This window comes from Anabas testudineus, chromosome 17 (assembly GCF_900324465.2).
Source record: "Anabas testudineus chromosome 17, fAnaTes1.2, whole genome shotgun sequence".
NCBI classification, from domain to species: Eukaryota; Metazoa; Chordata; class Actinopteri; order Anabantiformes; family Anabantidae; genus Anabas; species Anabas testudineus.
The window spans coordinates 2,011,745-2,031,927 of NC_046626.1; the positions used below are offsets into that span (position 1 = coordinate 2,011,745).

General features: G+C 37.6%; 1 protein-coding gene across 1 annotated transcript in view; it reads left to right on the forward strand.

Moving 5' to 3' along the window:
- Positions 1-1,822: 1,822 nt before the first annotated feature.
- The window catches only part of LOC113171818 (cadherin-12-like), a 48,272-nt gene continuing 29,911 nt past the window's right edge, over positions 1,823-20,183 (forward strand). The window contains exons 1-3 of the mRNA XM_026374545.1: positions 1,823-2,128; positions 17,969-18,093; positions 19,885-20,054. Of these exons, the coding sequence (XP_026230330.1) occupies positions 1,823-2,128; positions 17,969-18,093; positions 19,885-20,054 (601 nt within the window). The remainder of the gene's footprint in view (positions 2,129-17,968; positions 18,094-19,884; positions 20,055-20,183) is intronic.

Sequence of the window (20,183 nt, forward strand, 5' to 3'; positions counted from 1 at the left end):
ATGTTTTTACATCACCTGACAATCTGCAATAAATGAACTGGCTTAGAAGAGCTGAAAAGAAAAAAAAAAAGCAAGACCCACCTCCTCTCAGCTGCAGCAGAAATGTTGTGCTGAACAAAGCTACTGTACTGGAAGCAAGTGACTGTCTGACTAGAACTAGAGAATTGGAGTACATCTACAGCCTGCAGCAGCAGTTAGTGTAGGCTAAACAGCAGCAGAGTGGGTATTAATATTTACGGCCTGCTGGCCTCTTACAGATAAAAACTCAAAGGCCTGTAAACACTTCAATTGGAAAGCACTTTCAGATTCAAAAGTGGGTATTTAATTTGCCAGTAGACAATTGTAAAGTAGAAAATGTTGTGTATCCTTTAGAGAGTTACAGTAAGACGGTTTTGTTGGATTTACTGTAGTTTGGCACAAAGACAAATAAAAAATGACAGTTTACTGTAAGATAGCATAAATACTTCCTGGAATGGATAAGAACGGAACAAGCAGCACTGTCTAATTCCCTGGCAAAGAGAATAGATTGACACAGGCCATTAGTTATGAATAAATGATCTTTGTAATGGGACTAAATTGCACCGAAGCACATACTTTAACATAGGTGTTCCTGGTCGTAAAAACAGATTCAGTGGCAGAACATCGCTTAAATAAAAATATTGCACCTTTATATAAGACCTACATGGAGTTTCTGCACTGCAGTTCCTATAAGTTGCCCTCAGCTGCCCTTCAAGTGCACTAAAATTAAGGTTTAGGTCCTTTAGCAACAGTAAAACCTTCAATATAGTACTAAAGAGTATGTTGTCAAGTGAGAGAAATTATTCTGTTAATATCAGAGATGACACGTCAGTGTTTCACTTCCTTCAATACTCCACGTAGACAAAATATTCCATGTAAATGCTGCTTCTGTCACGGGGACTGACATGCCCCTCTACCCATTCATATAGCTGTGTTAAAACATGTGAGTTGAGGGGAGCATGTAAAACCATTTTAGATTGTTTTAGGCGGTTTTTGAGAACCTCTGCTTTAATGCAATATAATTAAAGACAGTCTTATTCAATTGAAAATTACACAGATAATGAGGCTTTCAAAAAGCCCCTGTACAAACACACAGTCCCTTCTGCACGTGCGAGTGCCACACATCAGCTGTCAGATTAATCCAGCAAAGCTGGCAACCTTGCATGCTAAAGTCTTTTTCTAATTAGAGGTTTCTGATCTGATTTGAGAGCCTTGGTGCTTGGCCTGATGCGCCTGTGACGATAACTGCAGAGGTGATAGCAATCAGTTGGATTGGGTAAACACTTCACCTCATTGTTGCCTTGCAGCCATTATGATAATGTAGGAAGTGGTTGTTGCATCAAGATTTCCCAAACCTTTCTGTACTGCATATACAGTATTAGTAGGGAAAGAGTGTCAAACATATTTTTGTCATCACACTGAAGTTTTACACTAACACACATTATTGTCATAATTGTTTTTTCCCCCAGGTGTCATAGCTGAGGACTGACAAAAAGCAACTGCAGAAGAGACCAGGTGTCCAGCTTGGTTCCTACATAGTCACCTGCATATCACACAGCCAGACTCTAAGAAAACCTCCAACCTTTGAGGGACCTTCCTCACCCAACGGAATGATCTCTAGTAACTCACACACTTCAGCAAGGACAGTACTTTAAGAGATCTTTCATCATCTATATTGGAGTACCTGTCCTGATGCTAACCTGCAGGACAGATCCATCTTCAGATATATGTCAAACCTGGAATTACCCAGCTTTCCAACCTTTTCTCTGCCTTTTCTTTTCTTTAACTACACCACCTCTCCTCGATGATCACAAGGGAATATGTCACTCTATTTCTGGTGGGGTCCTGTTTACTGTTGGAGTGCAGCTCTCAAATTCCCTTGAAGGCTCAGCTTCAGAGCAGAATTAAGAGTGCAATGATGTCAGCCAGAGGAGACACTGGAAATAAAAGTGTGAAGTCCTCAATTGGGGAAGTGACATCACTAGAGCACAGCACAAGGCTACGGAGACATGGGAGGCTGAGGGCCCATCGTATTAAAAGAGGATGGGTGTGGAACCAGTTCTTTGTCCTCGAGGAGTACATGGGGTCTGAACCACAGTATGTTGGAAAAGTAAGTAAATGCTTATTATATCTGAAAATGAAAAGTTCTACATGTATAAAATGTTCCAGGTTTTCACTCAGTTTGAGCTGCTACTTTAACACAGAAAATGTCAGTGTTAAAGGGACATTTATAAAATAGAATTTCTACTTTGAGTAGAAATAGTTTTTTTTAGTGCACTTTTTAAAATCATAACACACACTCAAAGATACATAAAAATTAAAAATTAAAATTGAAAATTGAAAAAACTACATGTTTATGGGGCCATATTAAGGCAAAACATAGCTATATAGTGTAAAACTCTGTTGGTAATAAAATCAATTGACGTGGGTGTCGTTCTATTTCAAGATTGTGGTGCTGTTTCTGTGAACATTAGCCTGTCCTGTTTAGAATGACACCATATGTGCCCATGTTATTATATTACATTATACTATATACTGTATTACACCATGCTGTGACATGCTGTAGTGAGGCCAGAAAGTGAGAGAAGTCATGTTAGCTCATCATATTACACATAGAGGAGGAGCTGGGGGGAGTGCATAATTCTATCAAAATATTGTACTTAAATTAAAATTAAAGACCTGCTAGCTGGTTTGCATGTTCTCCCCATGCCTGCTGCGAGTTTTGTCTGGTTACTCTAGTGTCCTCCACAACCCAAGCACTTGCAGGTCAATTGGGTTTCATCTACAAACACAGTGCAGTAGCCCAAATTTGATGTTTTGTTTTTTTCCACTGACATGTAAACAAATTAAATCAGCTCTGGGAGAATTTCATTTGTGTTCCCAGATGTGATTCAAATCTGATCTCTGACTATGCAGTTGTTGTCTATTTGGCTCGGAGCAGAGGCACCTAAACCTGGTCCTCAAGGCCCACCACCTAGCCACTTTGGAAACTCCTGATTCAGAGTGCCAAAAGAAACTGAGGTGAATGAGGAGATTATAAAGTTAAGTAGTTTTTGAGTGAACACATTCAGGTCTACATCCCCTCCCGTCCACTGCGCTTGACCAGTGAACAACGTCTGGTGGTAACAGCACTACACAGTCGACACCAAGGAAAACTCTTCAGCTCAGGGATCCCCCGATGGTGGAATGAGCTGCCTATCTCTGCATGCTCAGCCACCTCACTTTAATATTTAAAAAACTGCTGAAAACAGAACTCTTCCGCATCTTCCTCTGCACAAAAAAAAAAACAAAAAACAAAAATGACTAAATGTAAATATAAAATGTAAATGTAACATTGTCTTTTTCATCTAAAAGCGGCACATTTCAATTCAATTCAATTCAATTCAGTTCAATTCAATTCAATTCAATTCAATTCAATTCAATTCAATTCAATTCAATTCAATTCAATTCAATTCAATTCAATTCAATTCAATTTTATTTATATAGCACCAAATCACACCAGAGGTCATCTCAAGGCACTCTACATAGTAAGGTTTAAGAACTTACAAAGTATAATGGTATAAAAAATATATAGAAAACCCAACAATGCCATTTGATTCCATTTGACAACAGTGGAGAGGAAACCTCCAGCAGAACCAGGCTCAGGGTGGGCGGCCAGCTGCCTCGACTGGTTGAGGTGAGTGGAAAGAGAAGAGAGAAAAGAACAGCAGGCAACAAAACACAACAACTAAAACCTTCATCCCACTTCTAACCCAGTGATAGCTGTGACTGACTCCACCCTACCACATCACTGTCTACTGTACCTGTTAAATGGTAAAGGACATGACTGGATGGACAGGGTGCTAAGACAGTAGACTTAGGAGAAACAGCAGTGACAAGTTTTGCAACTTACAACAGAAGCTCAAAGAAGTTCTAATGTTAATTTAATTGATAAGTGCTTCCAGATGAGGGTGAACCTGGGTAAAGGTGGAGATTTAATGTTGATGAAAATGTTGTTGCTAGGTGGAGGTGTGGATGAGTTCTCTCAACAGAATCCTGGATCCAGAATCAGTGTCTCAGTTGATAAGTAGCTTAAACTTGAATTAACTGTTTAAATAGGCAAAGTCACTCTTTGAAAATCAGAGCAGTGTGCACTAATGTGGCTCATACAATTGCTCCGAGGGGAGCAGTCACAGCCTTCACTTGTGAATATATATATATTAATACTTCTGAATTTTGTGTTACAGCATGGTCATGCATAATAGGATAGGAGTAATATACTGAAAGAGTAATGTATGTAAATAGCTATTTCCTGAAATACATATTAACATTATAGTACAATGTTAGGTCTTGATCAGATCATTAACATCGAACCACATAGAACTGAGGTGTAAAAATTGACAACCCGAATGACATTCCTGAAAGACGAGCTCAGGAAACTGTGGATGTGATCGCTTTGGCAGACTGACTTGCCAGCAGCTCTCTACCAGCCAGCCTACCACGGTAGACTGGCAGCCGCTTTTTCTCTGCAGGTGTCACTGAGAGCTCCAGCTGGCAGACAGACAGACAGAGAGAGAGAGAGAGCGAGAGAGGTGAAGAGAAAGTCAGAAGCATAAAAAAACAGGATTTTTGTTAGTAAATTAAATAACCTGAATTAGTGTCAAAACATGTCAGCATGAGATGTGGCTCAAAACAAAGCAAAAAAAATGAAAAATGCAATAAAGTAATACTGCGATGCTTAGAAACCTGCACACTAGTTCTTCATCATATTTTTGCACAGAGCATGGGCTGTAGAAATTTCCAGATGTATCATTTCACTCAGAGTTCTTTAGCTAGGGAGCTCTTTATAGTAATATGAACAGGATCAATAATTACATCATTGTTCACAGGAGCACTTGGCTATTGAAGACTTGGAAAGATTGAAATTTCCCTTAAAGTGTTTAAACATCACACCAAGTATCCCTGGCTGCAGACTATGGAATGGGATAGGGTTGGAATTGGGTGGGGTCAGATTTCAGACAGTTTGTTCTAATTTATGGCATACACTTTATTGTCAGTAAAGTTTTTTTTGGAAAAAAGGCAACAAAGGCAGCTTGACTTTGCTTCACTGCATTTTGTCTTAGTGATGTGGATATAAATACAAAAGACATTCGAACGTATGGATATGTGCGAGCTTGCTACCTAGCTAATTTCCATCTTGCTGTGGTGGATCTTCTTCTACACCCAGCAATTTATACCAACCAAAAAACACAGCGCCCACAAGTGTTGCAGAGTGTGTTCTTGACTCATTTGGTTAGAGTTTGACATCTGACCCTACTCAAATCTAACTCCACCTCATTCTGTTTTCTGTTTTTCGTGAGGTGTTTCTCTAACAAACGGTCTTAAGTGCTGTATTTCGAAACTCCATCATCTTAGGAAGTTTTTCACTTTAGATTGTCATGTTCATACTAATTGGATTGTAGTCTTGATCAACCTGCTCTTCTAGAACTCCTCCAGATGAAATCTCCTTACTTAGAAGCATAAAAATATTTGAATATAAGAAAAGCAGATGTTTTATGCCATTCATATGCACATTATTTTCCAAACAAAACTGAGAAAGTCACCCTTTGAGCTGCACAAATGTTAATGGCGTCTGAAGATGTTTATCAATGGTTCTGTCTCTACAAATACAATATGATGATAAGGAAGAAGGTGAGTATGATGAGGGATGTTCTTTAGTGTAACATTGGCTTAGATGGCACTGCCATCGCCATATTTGTACAGTATCAATAGAGCTTCCTACACATTTGGACCACAAATCTTACAGTAATAAAGCTGCATTTCCCACATGTATTTGCATGGATTAGTACTTAGTGCTTATTTGATAACAGTGTAGCCTCAAAGATTCCTTTTCAGAGCCATCCTTCTTCTGTCCATCTCAAGAGCTGAAGAGGGATAATTTCTAGCTTTTCTAATGATATATGTTCTTATGGAAAATCTTCTGAGCATGTACCCAGCTTCATTAGTACACATGTTGCTTCTCAAATGTTGATTCAGTTAATGATAATGATTCAGTATTAACTCTAAGGTTATTACAAAGTGGAGGTGCCACAGAAGGGTAGGAGTAATTCAGAGGCGTACAGATTAACTTGCTGACAATGCCATCCTGTAGATTCTGTGATCCGATGTCGCATGGTAGCTAGAAGTCAGTTTTAGCTGAAGCTCTCATAATCACAGTCAGTCAATAGAGCAAACACAACATAATGACCCAGCCCACAACCAACAGTCAAAAAATGTTTTTTATTTCATTAGACAGACAGGCAGTGGAAATCTAAGAAATGAAAATGAAGGCAAGCTTTCATTAAACATTTAAATCAGCATCATTATTTTGTTTGTTTGTTTGTTTTTGTTTTGTGTTATTTTGCTTTTCAATAGTGAATAGCACAGAGACAAAAAGTAGGGGGTACTTGGATTGGTGATTGTAAATAAACATACAATCAACACACAGAGAACTAAAATTCACTAAAAGAAATTCTCATTAATATGCCCACATATGACAGTTTGTGACTGTTTATGGAGGTAATACTTAAACCACTGGGGGTTCTTGTATATTTAAAACAACCAATAGGTAAAATTTGGCCATGCACCAAATTATTGCTTTAACAATGTGTATCACGGCACTGCATTTGGTTGTGTTTTTTTTATAATCTAAGCTATTTAAGTAGGCAATAGTGCTAATTGTTTGTAAAACATGATCTTAGCAAGGAAAAAGTGTAAAGCAACTTATAATTTTTTAACATTTAAGGCATGTCAGATTAATTAGCTTTATTATTATTATTATTATTATTAATAATAATAATAATAATAATAATAATAATAATAATAATAATAATAATAATAATAATAATAATATCTTATCTTATCCCATTGTGGGACTAATAAAGGTTTTCTTATCTTATCTTATCTTATCTTATCTTAATAATAATAATAATAATAATAATAATAATTGCATTGCTTTAATAGGCTTTATACAGTGGCAACATTTTCAGATTTCTGCTTTTCTGCTTAAATTTGTTGTGAATTATGTACAAATCAGCAGACCGGCCATTATGCAATCAGGCAAGTCATGTGCTCTAAAACTTTCAACAGAGGGATCCTACTGTGATTTAAAGATACTTGTGCTTCTTGGACTGAGTCTTGCAAGTGTGGGGCAGGTGCCATGTAGGGCTGTGCTACAGATTAGAAGATCAATACTGAAAAAGTGCTGGTGTCTCCCTCTTGATGAATGACCCTATTCTCCAACAAACAACTTCATAATTTATTTATATTATTGCAGAATGTGCATCTGATCCATCTGGTACATATAGCTTTATTTTGACATGGCACAACTGTCCCAATCTTCGCACTAAATAGTAAAATTGACATTATTCTGACAGTGCATGCAACACCATACCTCTGGATCACACATTAAATGTAGGGGTGTAAACACCTGGGATTATACAGCCTCAATCCTTAACTAATACATTGACACTGAACAATAAATGAAAATCTGATACACTCCTTTGTAAGAATTCTAAATCAAGAGTAGAGACATGTTTTCTCTACTTGCTCTAATTATTTTTCACATTTATTTTGTAGTTGAATCTGTAATTAATGGTCACCCTGCTTCTCTCAGTGACTCATCTATGAAAATATCTCACTTCCATTATTTATTCCACTGCCTCTTTTCTTATATGTGACATAGCATGGCAAGACATTAAGCTGTGATGTGCTGTGTCTAGCTGTAAAACACTGAATGCTGGTCTTATCAGACAACAGTTTATTGCCAGTTACAGTAATGGTCACTTTACAGTGCTAGGAATTTGTCTTGATGTTAGGTGCAGACACAGAATCAAAGATATGAAGTCAATTGGGATACTGAAAACAACAATGTGACATAATAACAAGGTACAAACAAATCATGTAGTGCAAGAGACCATGGTGCAAGATGAACATGCAATATATAAATATGAAATATGTAAACAGAAGACAAAATAGAATAAATTACACTAAAAATAGCTAAGGTTATGTACAGAACAAGTGAAGGAATCACCTGAGGGGAATTGGGGAACTGTTCAGCAGGCTGACTGCAGCAGGGAAGAAAGTGTTCCTATGGCGTGAGGTCCTGGTCCTGATAGAGCTGAGCCTCTAGCCAAAATGGAGGGACTGGAAGAGCACTTGTCAGGGGTGAGAGAGGTTGGCTGCAATCCTGACTGCATGTCTCAGAATCAGAATCAGAATCAGCTTTATTGCCAAGTTTTTCAACAAGGAATTTGACTCTGGTTTACTTCGTTCTCAGGTACAGTGTTTTTCAGGAAAGGGGAACATAATATGAAAAACTGTGTGATTATTTACAACATGTAGTGTGCTGTACTGAGTGTGTCTTTGTTGTGCATGTGCAGATGTGCAAAATTACTCGTGTGCATATACGCATATATAGATCTTCTTGTAAACATTATACCCTCAGTCCATATTGTTGTTGACACAGTTATTGGTGAGGACCTGTTGTCACTCAGTGTTCGGCAGAGCTACAGCCTGAGGGAAAAAACTGTCTTTGTGACGTGTTGTTTTTGTGTACAGTGCTCTGTACCGTTTTCCTGAGGGGAGGAGTCTGAACAGTCCATTACCGGGGTGTGTGGGGTCTGCAGAGATGTTTTTTCCTCGTTTCCTGACTCTGGACCTGTACAGGTCCAGGATAGAGGGAAGATCTGCTCCTATGATCCCCTCTGCAGACTGAATTGTCCGTTGCAGTCTGCTTTTGTCCAGTTTGGTGGCTGATCCAAACCAGACAGTGATGGAGGAACAGAGAACAGACTGTATGATGCCTGTGTAGAAGGTGACCAGCAGTTCCTGTGGCAGGTTAAACTTCCTGAGCTGCCTCAGGAAGTACAGCCTCTGCTGGGCCTTCTTCCTGATGGAGTCTATGTGTGAGGACCATTTCAGGTCCCGGGAGATTGTGGAGCCCAGAAATTTGACAGTCTCCACTGTAGGTACTGTGGTGTTGAGAATGGAGATAGGGGGCAGAGTAGGGGGGGACTTCCTGAAGTCCACTATCATCTCCACAGTTTTGAGCGGGTTCAGCTCCAGATGGTTCTGCCTGCACCAGTGAGCCAGCTGCTCTACTTCCTGTCTGTATGCAGACTCATCGTTGTTCTGGATCATTCCGATGACCGTGGTGTCATCCGCGTACTTGAGGATCCTCACAGATGGGTCTCCTGAGGTGCAGTCGTTGGTGTAGAGGGAGAAGAGTAGTGGGGAGAGTACGCACCCCTGGGGGGCGCCGGTGCTGATGGTTCTGATGCCAGATGTGATGCTTCCCAGCCTCACCTGCTGAGTCCTGTCTGTCAAGAAGCTGTTAATCCACTGACAGGTACAGTCAGGCACTGTGAGCTGGGTGAGCTTCTGGTTGAGGATTTCAGGGATGATGGTATTGAAGGCCGAGCTGTAGTCCACATACAGGATCCGGGCATAGGTGCCTGGGGAGTCAAGATGTTGTAGGATGAGGTGTAGTCCCATGTTGACTGCGTCGTCCGCTGACCTGTTTGCTCTATAGGCGAACTGCAGGGGGTCCAGCAGGGGTCCAGTGATGTCTTGGATGGTTTGTTACAGCCGATCACCAGTGGAGTGAATGACGCACTGCAGCTTGGCCTTGTCCCTGACTGTAGCCGAAGCAACCCACACTGTGATGGAGGAACTGAGAATCAATAAGATGATGGCAGTGTAGGAGCAGCATCCTCACAGAAAGGTGGAACTTCTGGAGCTATCGCAAGAAGTATAGCCTCTGCTGAGCCTTCTTGATGAGGGAGCTGATGTTCTACTCCCACTTGAGCTCCTGGGTGATGGTGGTCCCCAGGAACCAGAAAGACTTGACAGATGTCACCAGAGTGTTACGGATGATAATTGATCCGTGACAATCATGACAATACTGATATCTCATCCAGCAACCCTGCAACTTTTAGCATGGAAAGCTATTTCAGATGCTGGATGAGGAGATGGATGATTGTTGTGATTTGTTAGTTTTAATTATACATCTACTGCACTGCAGCTGCTGCATTCATGTGATTCAATTTGGATCTCTAGAACGACCTTCTATGACTATGTCCAGTTTAAGCCTCTATATCCAGCTTAAACTAAGATCACTGCAGTGAGCTTATTCAGACATGAGTGCAGTTAGCAAATGTCCTGCTGTAGGAGTAGCTTGGGGTGTATGTGTTAAACTAAAGTTAGTGTAGGCTATGGGTGCAGGTCAGGCCAAATGCTGCTCACTCGTATTGACTTATTGCTCAAAAGTAGAACCTCAGATGATCCATCTGGTACATAATGACTTTATCCAAAAACAATGTCTGAAAGTCTGAAAAAGACTTTATCGGTTGTCAGCCCGGTGGCAGTCTGTGTTTTTTCCAGTTTTCCATTTTTATCTATTATATATCCTGTGAAGATCTGATAACTTACTTCAATAATCAATCAATGTATAATCCCCTCATCTGACAACAATATCGACTTTGTGGTGACATGATGGCTGAGCCCAGTGTTCATTCATGATGTTATGCAGCTGCTTTTAAACATCAGTATCTGTTTTTCCTGTGTCATATTTGGTTAATGCACAATAAATGTGAGTAATGTTTATCTGTCCTATCCTCTGTGTAATAGGCTATTATATGGATGGCTCACTCTTGGCTCATACTGTCACAATCAATGAATTTATGTTCTTTTAATGCTTACTAGCACTTTGATCTTGTTCACTTTGTTTAAAGATAATTTTCAGTGATCCCAACTCAAGTGGACAGCCGAGACATATCACACTACTCACACCGGTCCATATACATGTATACATTTATGCACATGTGTGTATTTATGTATTGAGACCTCATGCATCTTAAGGTTCCACCACCTGGCTATATTGATGCCTTCTGTTTTTAATGTCAATGAGTTTAGGCCCAAGAGAAAAAGAACATATTTTGAACACAAAACAATGGCAAACAAGTAAATTACTACACTGTCTGTAACAGTGGCAAGAAAAAGTATGTGAAATATGTTGGAATTTTGGAATTCTTGCATTAATTTGTCATAAAATGTGATCTGATCTTAATCTAAGTCAAGAGTATTAACAAATATAATGTGCCTAAAATAATAACACCAAATGAATTCTGATCTTTCATGTCCCTATTGAGAACAACCATAAAAACCTCATAGTGCTAGTGGAAAAAGTATGTGAACCAATGGAATTAATAATTGGTTGACCCCTCCCAGTTATCATGGATTTTTTCTGAAGTTTTTCTGTTTCAGATGACATACAGACATTCAGTCTGAAGCCACAGTCCCAAAGTGTCTCCATTTGTATTTGTCTTTGCAAGCTATTAGTAAATCAACAACTATTGATTGTAGATCCTCTGTAAGCTCCTTTTGACGAGGCATGGCTCACTTATTCTTGCCATTGTACCTGTTGATCTACCTCAGTTTTTCTGAGGTAGATCTCAGGTTTTCTTTAATGAGAAATTTTTACAGATATTTTGGGTCTGCAGACCAGACTCAAAATATGACTTCTTAGGAAGCATACAAATATGCAATATATGCAATATACAATATGGGACCTCTGATGAGAGTACATTATTTTAACAAGATTATTGTGTCCAAAGATACTAGAGTCTAAAGAGTATTTAGTGATGGAGAGAATACTACAAACTGCCTTTGTTGGCCCAACTAGATGCAGCAGGGAGAGCATATGCAAGGGCTGAAGAGGCAGTCAAACTTAGTGGGCCTGGTTCAACATGCACCCACAGGCTACTGATTAATCTGCTGTTGGTCCTAATAAAAGGGTCACAGCTTTATTAGTACTAGAGAAGGCAGGGCCAGTGTGGAAGGAGGGGGGCAGAGGGAATCAGATGACCTTATGCCACTTGGAGCTTCAGCCAAAGCTTTTAATGCTAAAATGTCTGACTGGATCTGTGGAGGAAGACAGGTTTAGAGGCTTAAGGCAGACCAAAAGCCATGCTAGGATTAAATTCCAACTAAATTCATGCATGACTTATCAATTACTGTTTACCTCTAACAGGCAAACAGGACACAGGAATAAAGGAGATTTAAAGTATTACTGAGACTTCTGCTGCACTGCTTTTCCTAACATAATGCCCCCTAACACTGTGTGCATCAGGCTACATTTTAGGGTAAAGCAGCATAATAAAGTTGATGCAGTCTTTTCAAGGGACTGCTGGTTCATATTTATATTTATATTTATATTTATATTTATATTTATATTTATATTTATATTTATATTTATATTTATATTTATATTTATATTTATATAAGAGAGATTCTTATGGGGGTGGCAGTAATTAAGGAACTTTTAATGTTTGTTCTTAATAAAGACATAAAAGATCAGAATTTCTTAGTGGTAATATTTTAGGCACATTATATTTACATTTTAGCCATTCGTTGACCTGTAACATTGCTGTTTCTGTACTATGATGTACTCTAAATCCTGACTGGAAATCTTTATACAGCTTATTCCTACATAGGTGGTCACGTTATTGCTTTGAAACTACTTTTTCAAGGGTTTTAGAGAGAAAGGGGAGATTGGATATTTATCTATAATTTACTAAAACCCCTGAGTCCAGAGAAGAGGTTTGTCTACAGCAAACTTAAAAGCCTGTGGTACGTAGCCTGTTAGTAAGGATAGATTGACGAATCTAATATGGCCACCTCCTTTCCAGTGTACGTCATGTCTGCTTTAAGCTACAGATTTGAATTGTACCATGGAGCTAGCTTCCTCTGATTTACTACCTCCTTTTTCAGAGGGTCAACGGTATCAAATATTGTTTGAGGGGAGGCTGCAGTATTATCACCAAGATAGTCGACTTGTGCTGGAGTAACGTTAAGTTGACTACTCTCCTCTGTGTTGGTACATGGCTCTGAAATAAAAGATTCAATTAAAATTTTGTCAAAAGCGTTTTCAGATAAACATTTTACATCTTAGGTGAAGTATAGTTCAATATAGTAAATTCAAATGTTTTTTAAAAATGGTCAGATAAAAGAGGGTTTTGGGGAAAAACTATAAAATGATTTTCAACACGTATGTCAGAACAAGATCAAGGGTGTGATTAAAACTGTAAGTGGGTTTATTTACATTTTGGGTAAAACCAATGGAATCTAATAGTGAAATAAATGCAGTATTGTGGCAGTTATTATCAACATCTACATGGATATTGAAGTCACCCACTATAATGACTTTATCTGCACTAAGAACTAAATCAGATAGAAAGTCTGAGAATTCAGTTAAAAACTGAGGGGCCAGAGGACTCTTTCAGTTTTGGTCAGAGAGGCTAAGAATGAAGAATAAGCTTGGTTTACAAGAGTTTGAAGACTGCTGCTACTCCTCCACCCGTGCTTCTATGAACATGATAGTTGATATGACTTGGAGGGTTCGACTTGTGCAGACTGACATATTCTTCCTGCTGCAGCCAATGGTTTATGAGAATGGTTTACATTAAATACAGTAAATACAGTACAGTATATCTGTCTATTTTTGTTAGCCTGTTCAAACTCACTTGCACACTCTGCAAGTTTGAGCTAAATTGTTCCTTCCTTGTTCAGGTCTGCTTTGCATGCTTTGATACTGTAAATGAGCAAGAGCAATAGCTACTTACAGTCCGAGGCTGAATTAAGCTTTAATGTGGACTAGCACCAAAATATATTGTCTACTTGATACTTGTGCAGTTACTATTTTTAAAAGACCTGGTTCCCATGCTTGCTATCTCCTATTTCAGAAACATTTAAGAATATGATTCAAAGAAAAACCAAAGGAAAAAGCATATCAATGTACAAGTCTTTTTGATTTGAACCAGGACTAATGGTCCACAGATTTTAAAGCACTCATTGGTCTACTGATATGACAGAAAATCAGGGCTGTTATTAATTCATTCTAATGTCCACTATTCTTTGACACATACTTCTCATATGACTACTACTGCAGTGTACAGTATACAGTACGATACCATATTCGAAGCATACAGAGGGATCTTTATAGTCAAAACCAATTTCTAAAAAAATGTTTTTCTGTACAACCCAACTACAATCATAAATATGTTTTGTAAGAAATCAGGCACAGAAAATTGTCAACATAGAAATATATAAGCTATCCAGATACTGTAGGTAGTCACACCATGACGTGTTTGTACCACTGCAGAGTTGGTTGCTGTAGTCATGGTGTCTTAGAACTCGTGTGTTTGTTTGTCTTCCAGCATGATGTATGTGCAGATTTTGTGGCCTTTTGGGCAGAGATATATCACCTGGTTGCCCTCATTACACATTGCACATACACTTTCATTAGTCACTGTATAGCATGACTGCTAAACAAATTGATCACACAAGCGCAACTGCTCATCAGCATTCATCATTAGCAGGTCAGGCATAACTCAAGTTTGCAAAACTGAGTTTCAGAATCAACAACAGCAACATCTATGGTAAGAGAGAATTATGGAGAGACATTTGAATGAGAATAAATGTGATCAGTTTTACTTGATTCATTTACAATCAAATGGTCTTTATGCCAGCCCAATTAAAGACTGGTCAGAACATTACCTCTGAAATCATTTCAAACATAGGCCTCCTAATAAGTGGTGTCCTGTTCTATTATGACTGAACATTATGAAATAAAATACAAGAGAGTGATTAAAGATCAAGATGAAGTGATGAAAGTTGGTGTAAGGATACTGCTGCTGTGAGACTCTAACTCTTCTAAAGTGGCAGAGCTGCTGTTTTTGCTGATGCATAGAGATGATGTTATGATTTATTAATGCAATGATTCATTCAATTTGAAGTCAAATACTGAACATTATGCTAATTGTCTGCAGTTTTTTAAAGTGGATAAACATTGGCACTGTAAATTTGTTATGATTTGTTTTAAAGCTGCATTTCTTTCTGCCACCTAGAGTGTGCTGTAGACCGGTTGCTGCAGCAAACATATTAGAAATTACAGAGGAAACATAAGCATTCAAAGTCAATGTATGCTTGTTCTGGAGCTGTTTCAAATGATCTTTATCATCACATGCACAACTTTACTTTAAATGAAGAATTTGTTTTATTTTGCAGGTAGATTATATTACTTTAGTTTGAAAATGTTTTTGCATCAGTTTTTGTTTTAGGACACTGTGTTGCATATGGCCAATCAAATATGTTCACTTTGTAATATTTATTACACCGTATTTCTACTGTTGACAGAGCTCCTGCCTTCTGCTGATTTCTCTGTAGAATCCAACTCTGCTGTAGAAAAGTGGGAACAGGTCAAATGTCATGACCTGACTGCAGTAAAATCCATTCTCTACATGTCAAACTCATACGCGCTCCCATTTCAAGATATAACCTAATGTTATACTGTGTGCAATGTGATATAAGATGTTCTTCTGTGTCCTGTCCTCATATAGAGGACAGTATTATGTTGAGTTAATTGCATGTTTGGTTTGAACCTAGTCTTCTCTCGGCCCTTATTAACTTTCTGATCAACATTTCAGCTCAACTGGATCTTCATTAAACTACATCAATATTCAGGTGCTGTGTTCACATCAGTGTCTGGAGCCCTCTGGACCTTGTTCAGCTAGTTTCTAATGTTCACATCGATGTCTGGACCCCTTTTAGAGAAACAGAATGAATTCACTGTCGGGGTGCATCATTGAAAGTTAATGCGATTTGATCAAATTACTGCTTCTGAAACTAGTTTTTTGTGGTAAAAACAGTGAGATCACAAATATATTCAATTATTTATATCATAAAGGTTCACCTGTGATGTTGCTTCGTAAGGAACGTTTGGTTTGGCCTAGAAGTTGTGTTTAGTTGTTTTGTTCCTTTTAGAAATAACCTTGGTTATTATATGATAATTATGTTGTGTGGTCAATATATTTGATTGTAATTTAATGTGATTATATGTTGGTGTTCAGCAGACACAAGGTTCGCTACTCACAGAGACAACAATTATACATACATCTCAAGGAAAAAGCTAAATGCATGTCATACATAGTAGATAACACTGAGATATGTGTGTTTTTCTTTTCTCTTCAATGATTGATTGATTAAATGATTACTGAGTAAAGGTGTCTGCTGAAACACTGCATCAATAAATCATGTAACTGGAATTCACACAAGCTCAATATTCTAGTAAAAGTACAATTAGATGTACCACTTCAAATTCTTTATTTAAGTTAAAATATTAAGTACATACTCAAAATTGTTAAAGTTCCAGTAAAGTGCTAATAATCAACATTGAAGTATGAACAAAGTTGTGTTGCCATAGAGATGATGTTGTGGAACAAAAACGGTGTCTGCTAATGGTGCACCTGATTTTAATGATTTATGATTTTATATGTACTGACAGCAGTTTCATCCATAATTAATACATCTTTATTTTTAGTTTTGTCTTTAAGAATTTGCTAAATGTAACTAGTAACTAAAACTGGAAAAATTAAGTGGACTAACAGTACAATTACAGTACAGTAATATAAAAGGAAAATAAACTGAAGTACCTCACAATTTTACTTAAGTAAATGTACTGGTTCCTTTTTTGGAAGATGGAAGAAATACTTCCCAACACAACCAGGCTTTAGCTTGTTCTACTCTAAGTAAGGGTGCTTGTTTTTCTTGCATGCTCATACTTGTTTGTTTTATAAGGGAGAGAGAAGCTGGATAGATAGATAGATAGATAGATAGATAGATAGATAGATAGATAGATAGATAGATAGATAGATAGATAGATAGATAGATAGATAGAGATAGATAGATAGATAGATAGATAGATTGATGGATAGATAGATAGATAGATAGATAGATAGATAGATAGATAGATAGATAGATAGATAGATAGATAGACAGATAGATAGATAGATAGATAGATAGATAGACAGATAGATAGATAGATTGATGGATAGACAGATAGATAGATTGATGGATAGATAGATAGATAGATAGATAGATAGATAGATAGATAGATAGATAGATAGATAGATAGATAGATAGATAGATAGATAGATACATGGATAGATAGATGGATAGATAGAGAGATAGATAGATAGATAGATAGATAGATAGATAGATAGATAGATAGATAGATAGATAGATAGATAGATAGATAGACACAATATTGAGCTTTCCTGCTTCACCATGGTTCTAGGTGATTTGTTTTGTCCACTCATTTCAATTGCAAATACTGAAGAACTGATGGTGAACTGCTTGTGTATGCGAATGGGTAAATGAGACGCAGCGCTAAAATAACACTAATAAGTGCAGACCATTTACCATTTAGGGTCTTTGTGTGGCCCTGTGATAACCTGCGGACCTGTCTAGGGTGTACCCTACCTCTCAACTTGTGACAGCTGAGCGCCAGCTGAGCACCAGCAACCCTGGAGCGATAATTGGCTTGAAAGATAGACGGATGATATTTGTTTGTCTGTTTGTATATCAATATTTTTCTGTGTAAATCTGTATATATCTTTGATATATTTATCATACTCATGGTTAAAACAGTACAGTTTTGTTTTTTATTTATCACAAGACCACCATAATCGAAAAGTGTAAATATTTTATTAGTGAAAATTGAACTGCTTTTATTAAGCAGCTTATCTTCTGTTAAATGGCTAATGGTATTTGCATTGACAATTATTTACAGTCATGATATTTCATCTTTTTATTGAGTCACACTCATTAAATAAAGTGAACACTGGGTTTCTAATATCACTGAATGGCAACTGGACAAGTGTTTGCAAACCTGGGGTCCGATCAATATAAAGGTGATTTGGAGCTAACTTGAACTAAAAAAACAACCAAACAGTTTCACTGTGCTATTCACAAGCAGCACCAGTTGATGTGAACCCTACATTTTCTTACCACTCACTTTTTCTTGCTACTGTAGGTTTTATTATGGCTGAATGTTGCTGAGGTTCAAACATTGCATATTTCCTTCCTCCTGCAGCTCCACACAGATATGGACCATGGAGACAATGCAGTGAAGTACACTCTGTCGGGAGAGGGAGCTGGGTCCATCTTCACTATTGACCAAATAACAGGAGACATCCATGCACTGGTGGGACTTGACAGGTCAGTATTCATCAATAACAATACAGTAATACTGTCTGAAGTGCAGTTTAGAAGTTATAATTAAGAATGTATTGGTATCTACAGCAACAAACAGACAAACTACATTACAGAGATATGGTTGATTACATAATTATTTTTAAATTCAGTGGAAAAAAAACTAATAATAATCTGCTATATTTATTATTATTATTGTTGTTAAATAATAGTTATGGCAAAAGTAAATATCCCTTGAAATTGGATATTTTTGTGGGAATTATTCCACTTACAATGACTGCTTAAAAATTATACATTTACTATTTATACAAATGTTTGAGGCTATATATATGCCTTGATTGTATATATATTTATATAATGCTCTGTTCCTGCTCTAACAACTAGAGCAGTACAGAATGTGTAGAGTGCAAGCAGCTGCTGCCAGCAACCTTCTAGCTATGACAATTAATTTAGAACAATGATGAGTGAGGAAAAAATGTGATGAAGACATACTAAATTCACTGTTCAAGAGAACTTAGGCTCACAACTGTAGGATTTAAATCAATAAGGATAAAAAAAAACAGCAACTTGTTTTCTGATTAATAATAGCCGTGTGTGATAAAGCACACCTTTTATTTATGCTAATGCAACCCTATGTATCATCAAGGTAGAAAAAAGTTGACCCATGCTGCCTCGTACCTTGAATAATTGCATAACTGTGTTTGCTTGCTTCACACTGTTATTTCCTGAATTATATTTCAGTCTCACCAGTCTCACAAAGCAACTGCCCACATTCTATATTTGAAGCAGGAATTATAATTTTTTCTTTCTGTAGCAGAATGCTTAGAGCCTTTACCACACACGTTAAATAACATTTAATTGGAATGTCTTTAAGTATTAAGACTATTTTGAGGTGAATTGTACAAACCCCATTTCTGGTAAAGTTGGATCTTTTTCTAAAAAGCAATGAAACTAAAATCTATAATTTAGTTAATTTGGTTGTATTGTGTAAACATAAGCACCACCGGCGGTTAACTGATAACAGGCGAGTATATGATGATTGGGTATAAGTGGAGCATGCTATAAAGGCTCACTGTTGGCAAGCAAAGATGGGTTGTGACTGACCACATTGTGCCTTTTTTGTAGCAAAGGTACCTCACGTCTTAATAACAGCTTTTCTTTGCTGGCTTGCAAATTGAAGTTATCTGAGCATGTTAATCAAGTGTGATTTGATGTGATTCTCTCTAGTCAGATGCTGCATAATTTGGACATTATCAAGTTAATGAGGTAAAACAATGAGGGAACAGGTGATGGCATGTTTTGTCACAAGTGAGCAACAGAGGCAGAAAACTTTTGGTACATAAGCTTCATTAAGCAGCTTCATTAAGACTTTTTTTAAAAGCATTTAATACTTACTAGAAACAAATTACATATGTTACAGATAATAAGTAGTGTGTTCAGGTATTTATAATATGTGACTGTGAAATACAGCATACATTTTGGGTAAACATATGAGAATCCTATATAGGATACACAGTAATAATCTTCACTTCCACCAGTGTCCTATTAGCTAACTTTTGACCTCAGCCCACTGAAACCAAGTCTCAGATATGATAATAATAAGTAATATTAATATTGTCTCATCTGCAACACATATGTGAAATAATAAAAGTAGCTGTAAAAAGCCCACTGGATTGACATTAACTTCAGCTGATATCAAAACTTCGCTGGTATAGTGTAAAGCTGCCTGCATTGTTCACTGGGTTGTTTTTGTTGCTTGGAAGTGTCGCAGTGTATGTTCTCCTTAATGTTTTGCAGGGAGGAAAAGTCTTACTACACGCTGAAGGCCCAGGCTGTGGACATCGACACAGGTCTCCCTCTGGAGCCAGAGTCTGAGTTCATTATCAAGGTGCAGGACATCAACGACAATGAGCCACGATTCCCATATGGACCCTACTGCGCCAGTGTTCCTGAGATGTCCCCAACAGGTGAGACTTGTTTACAGAGCTTATATAAAGCCTGTATCCTTAACTTACCTAATGTCCTAATGCACTCAAAAATATCAATATATTAGTAAAATGAGGTTTTGGCCCACCATTCATTTTGTGGATGTTACG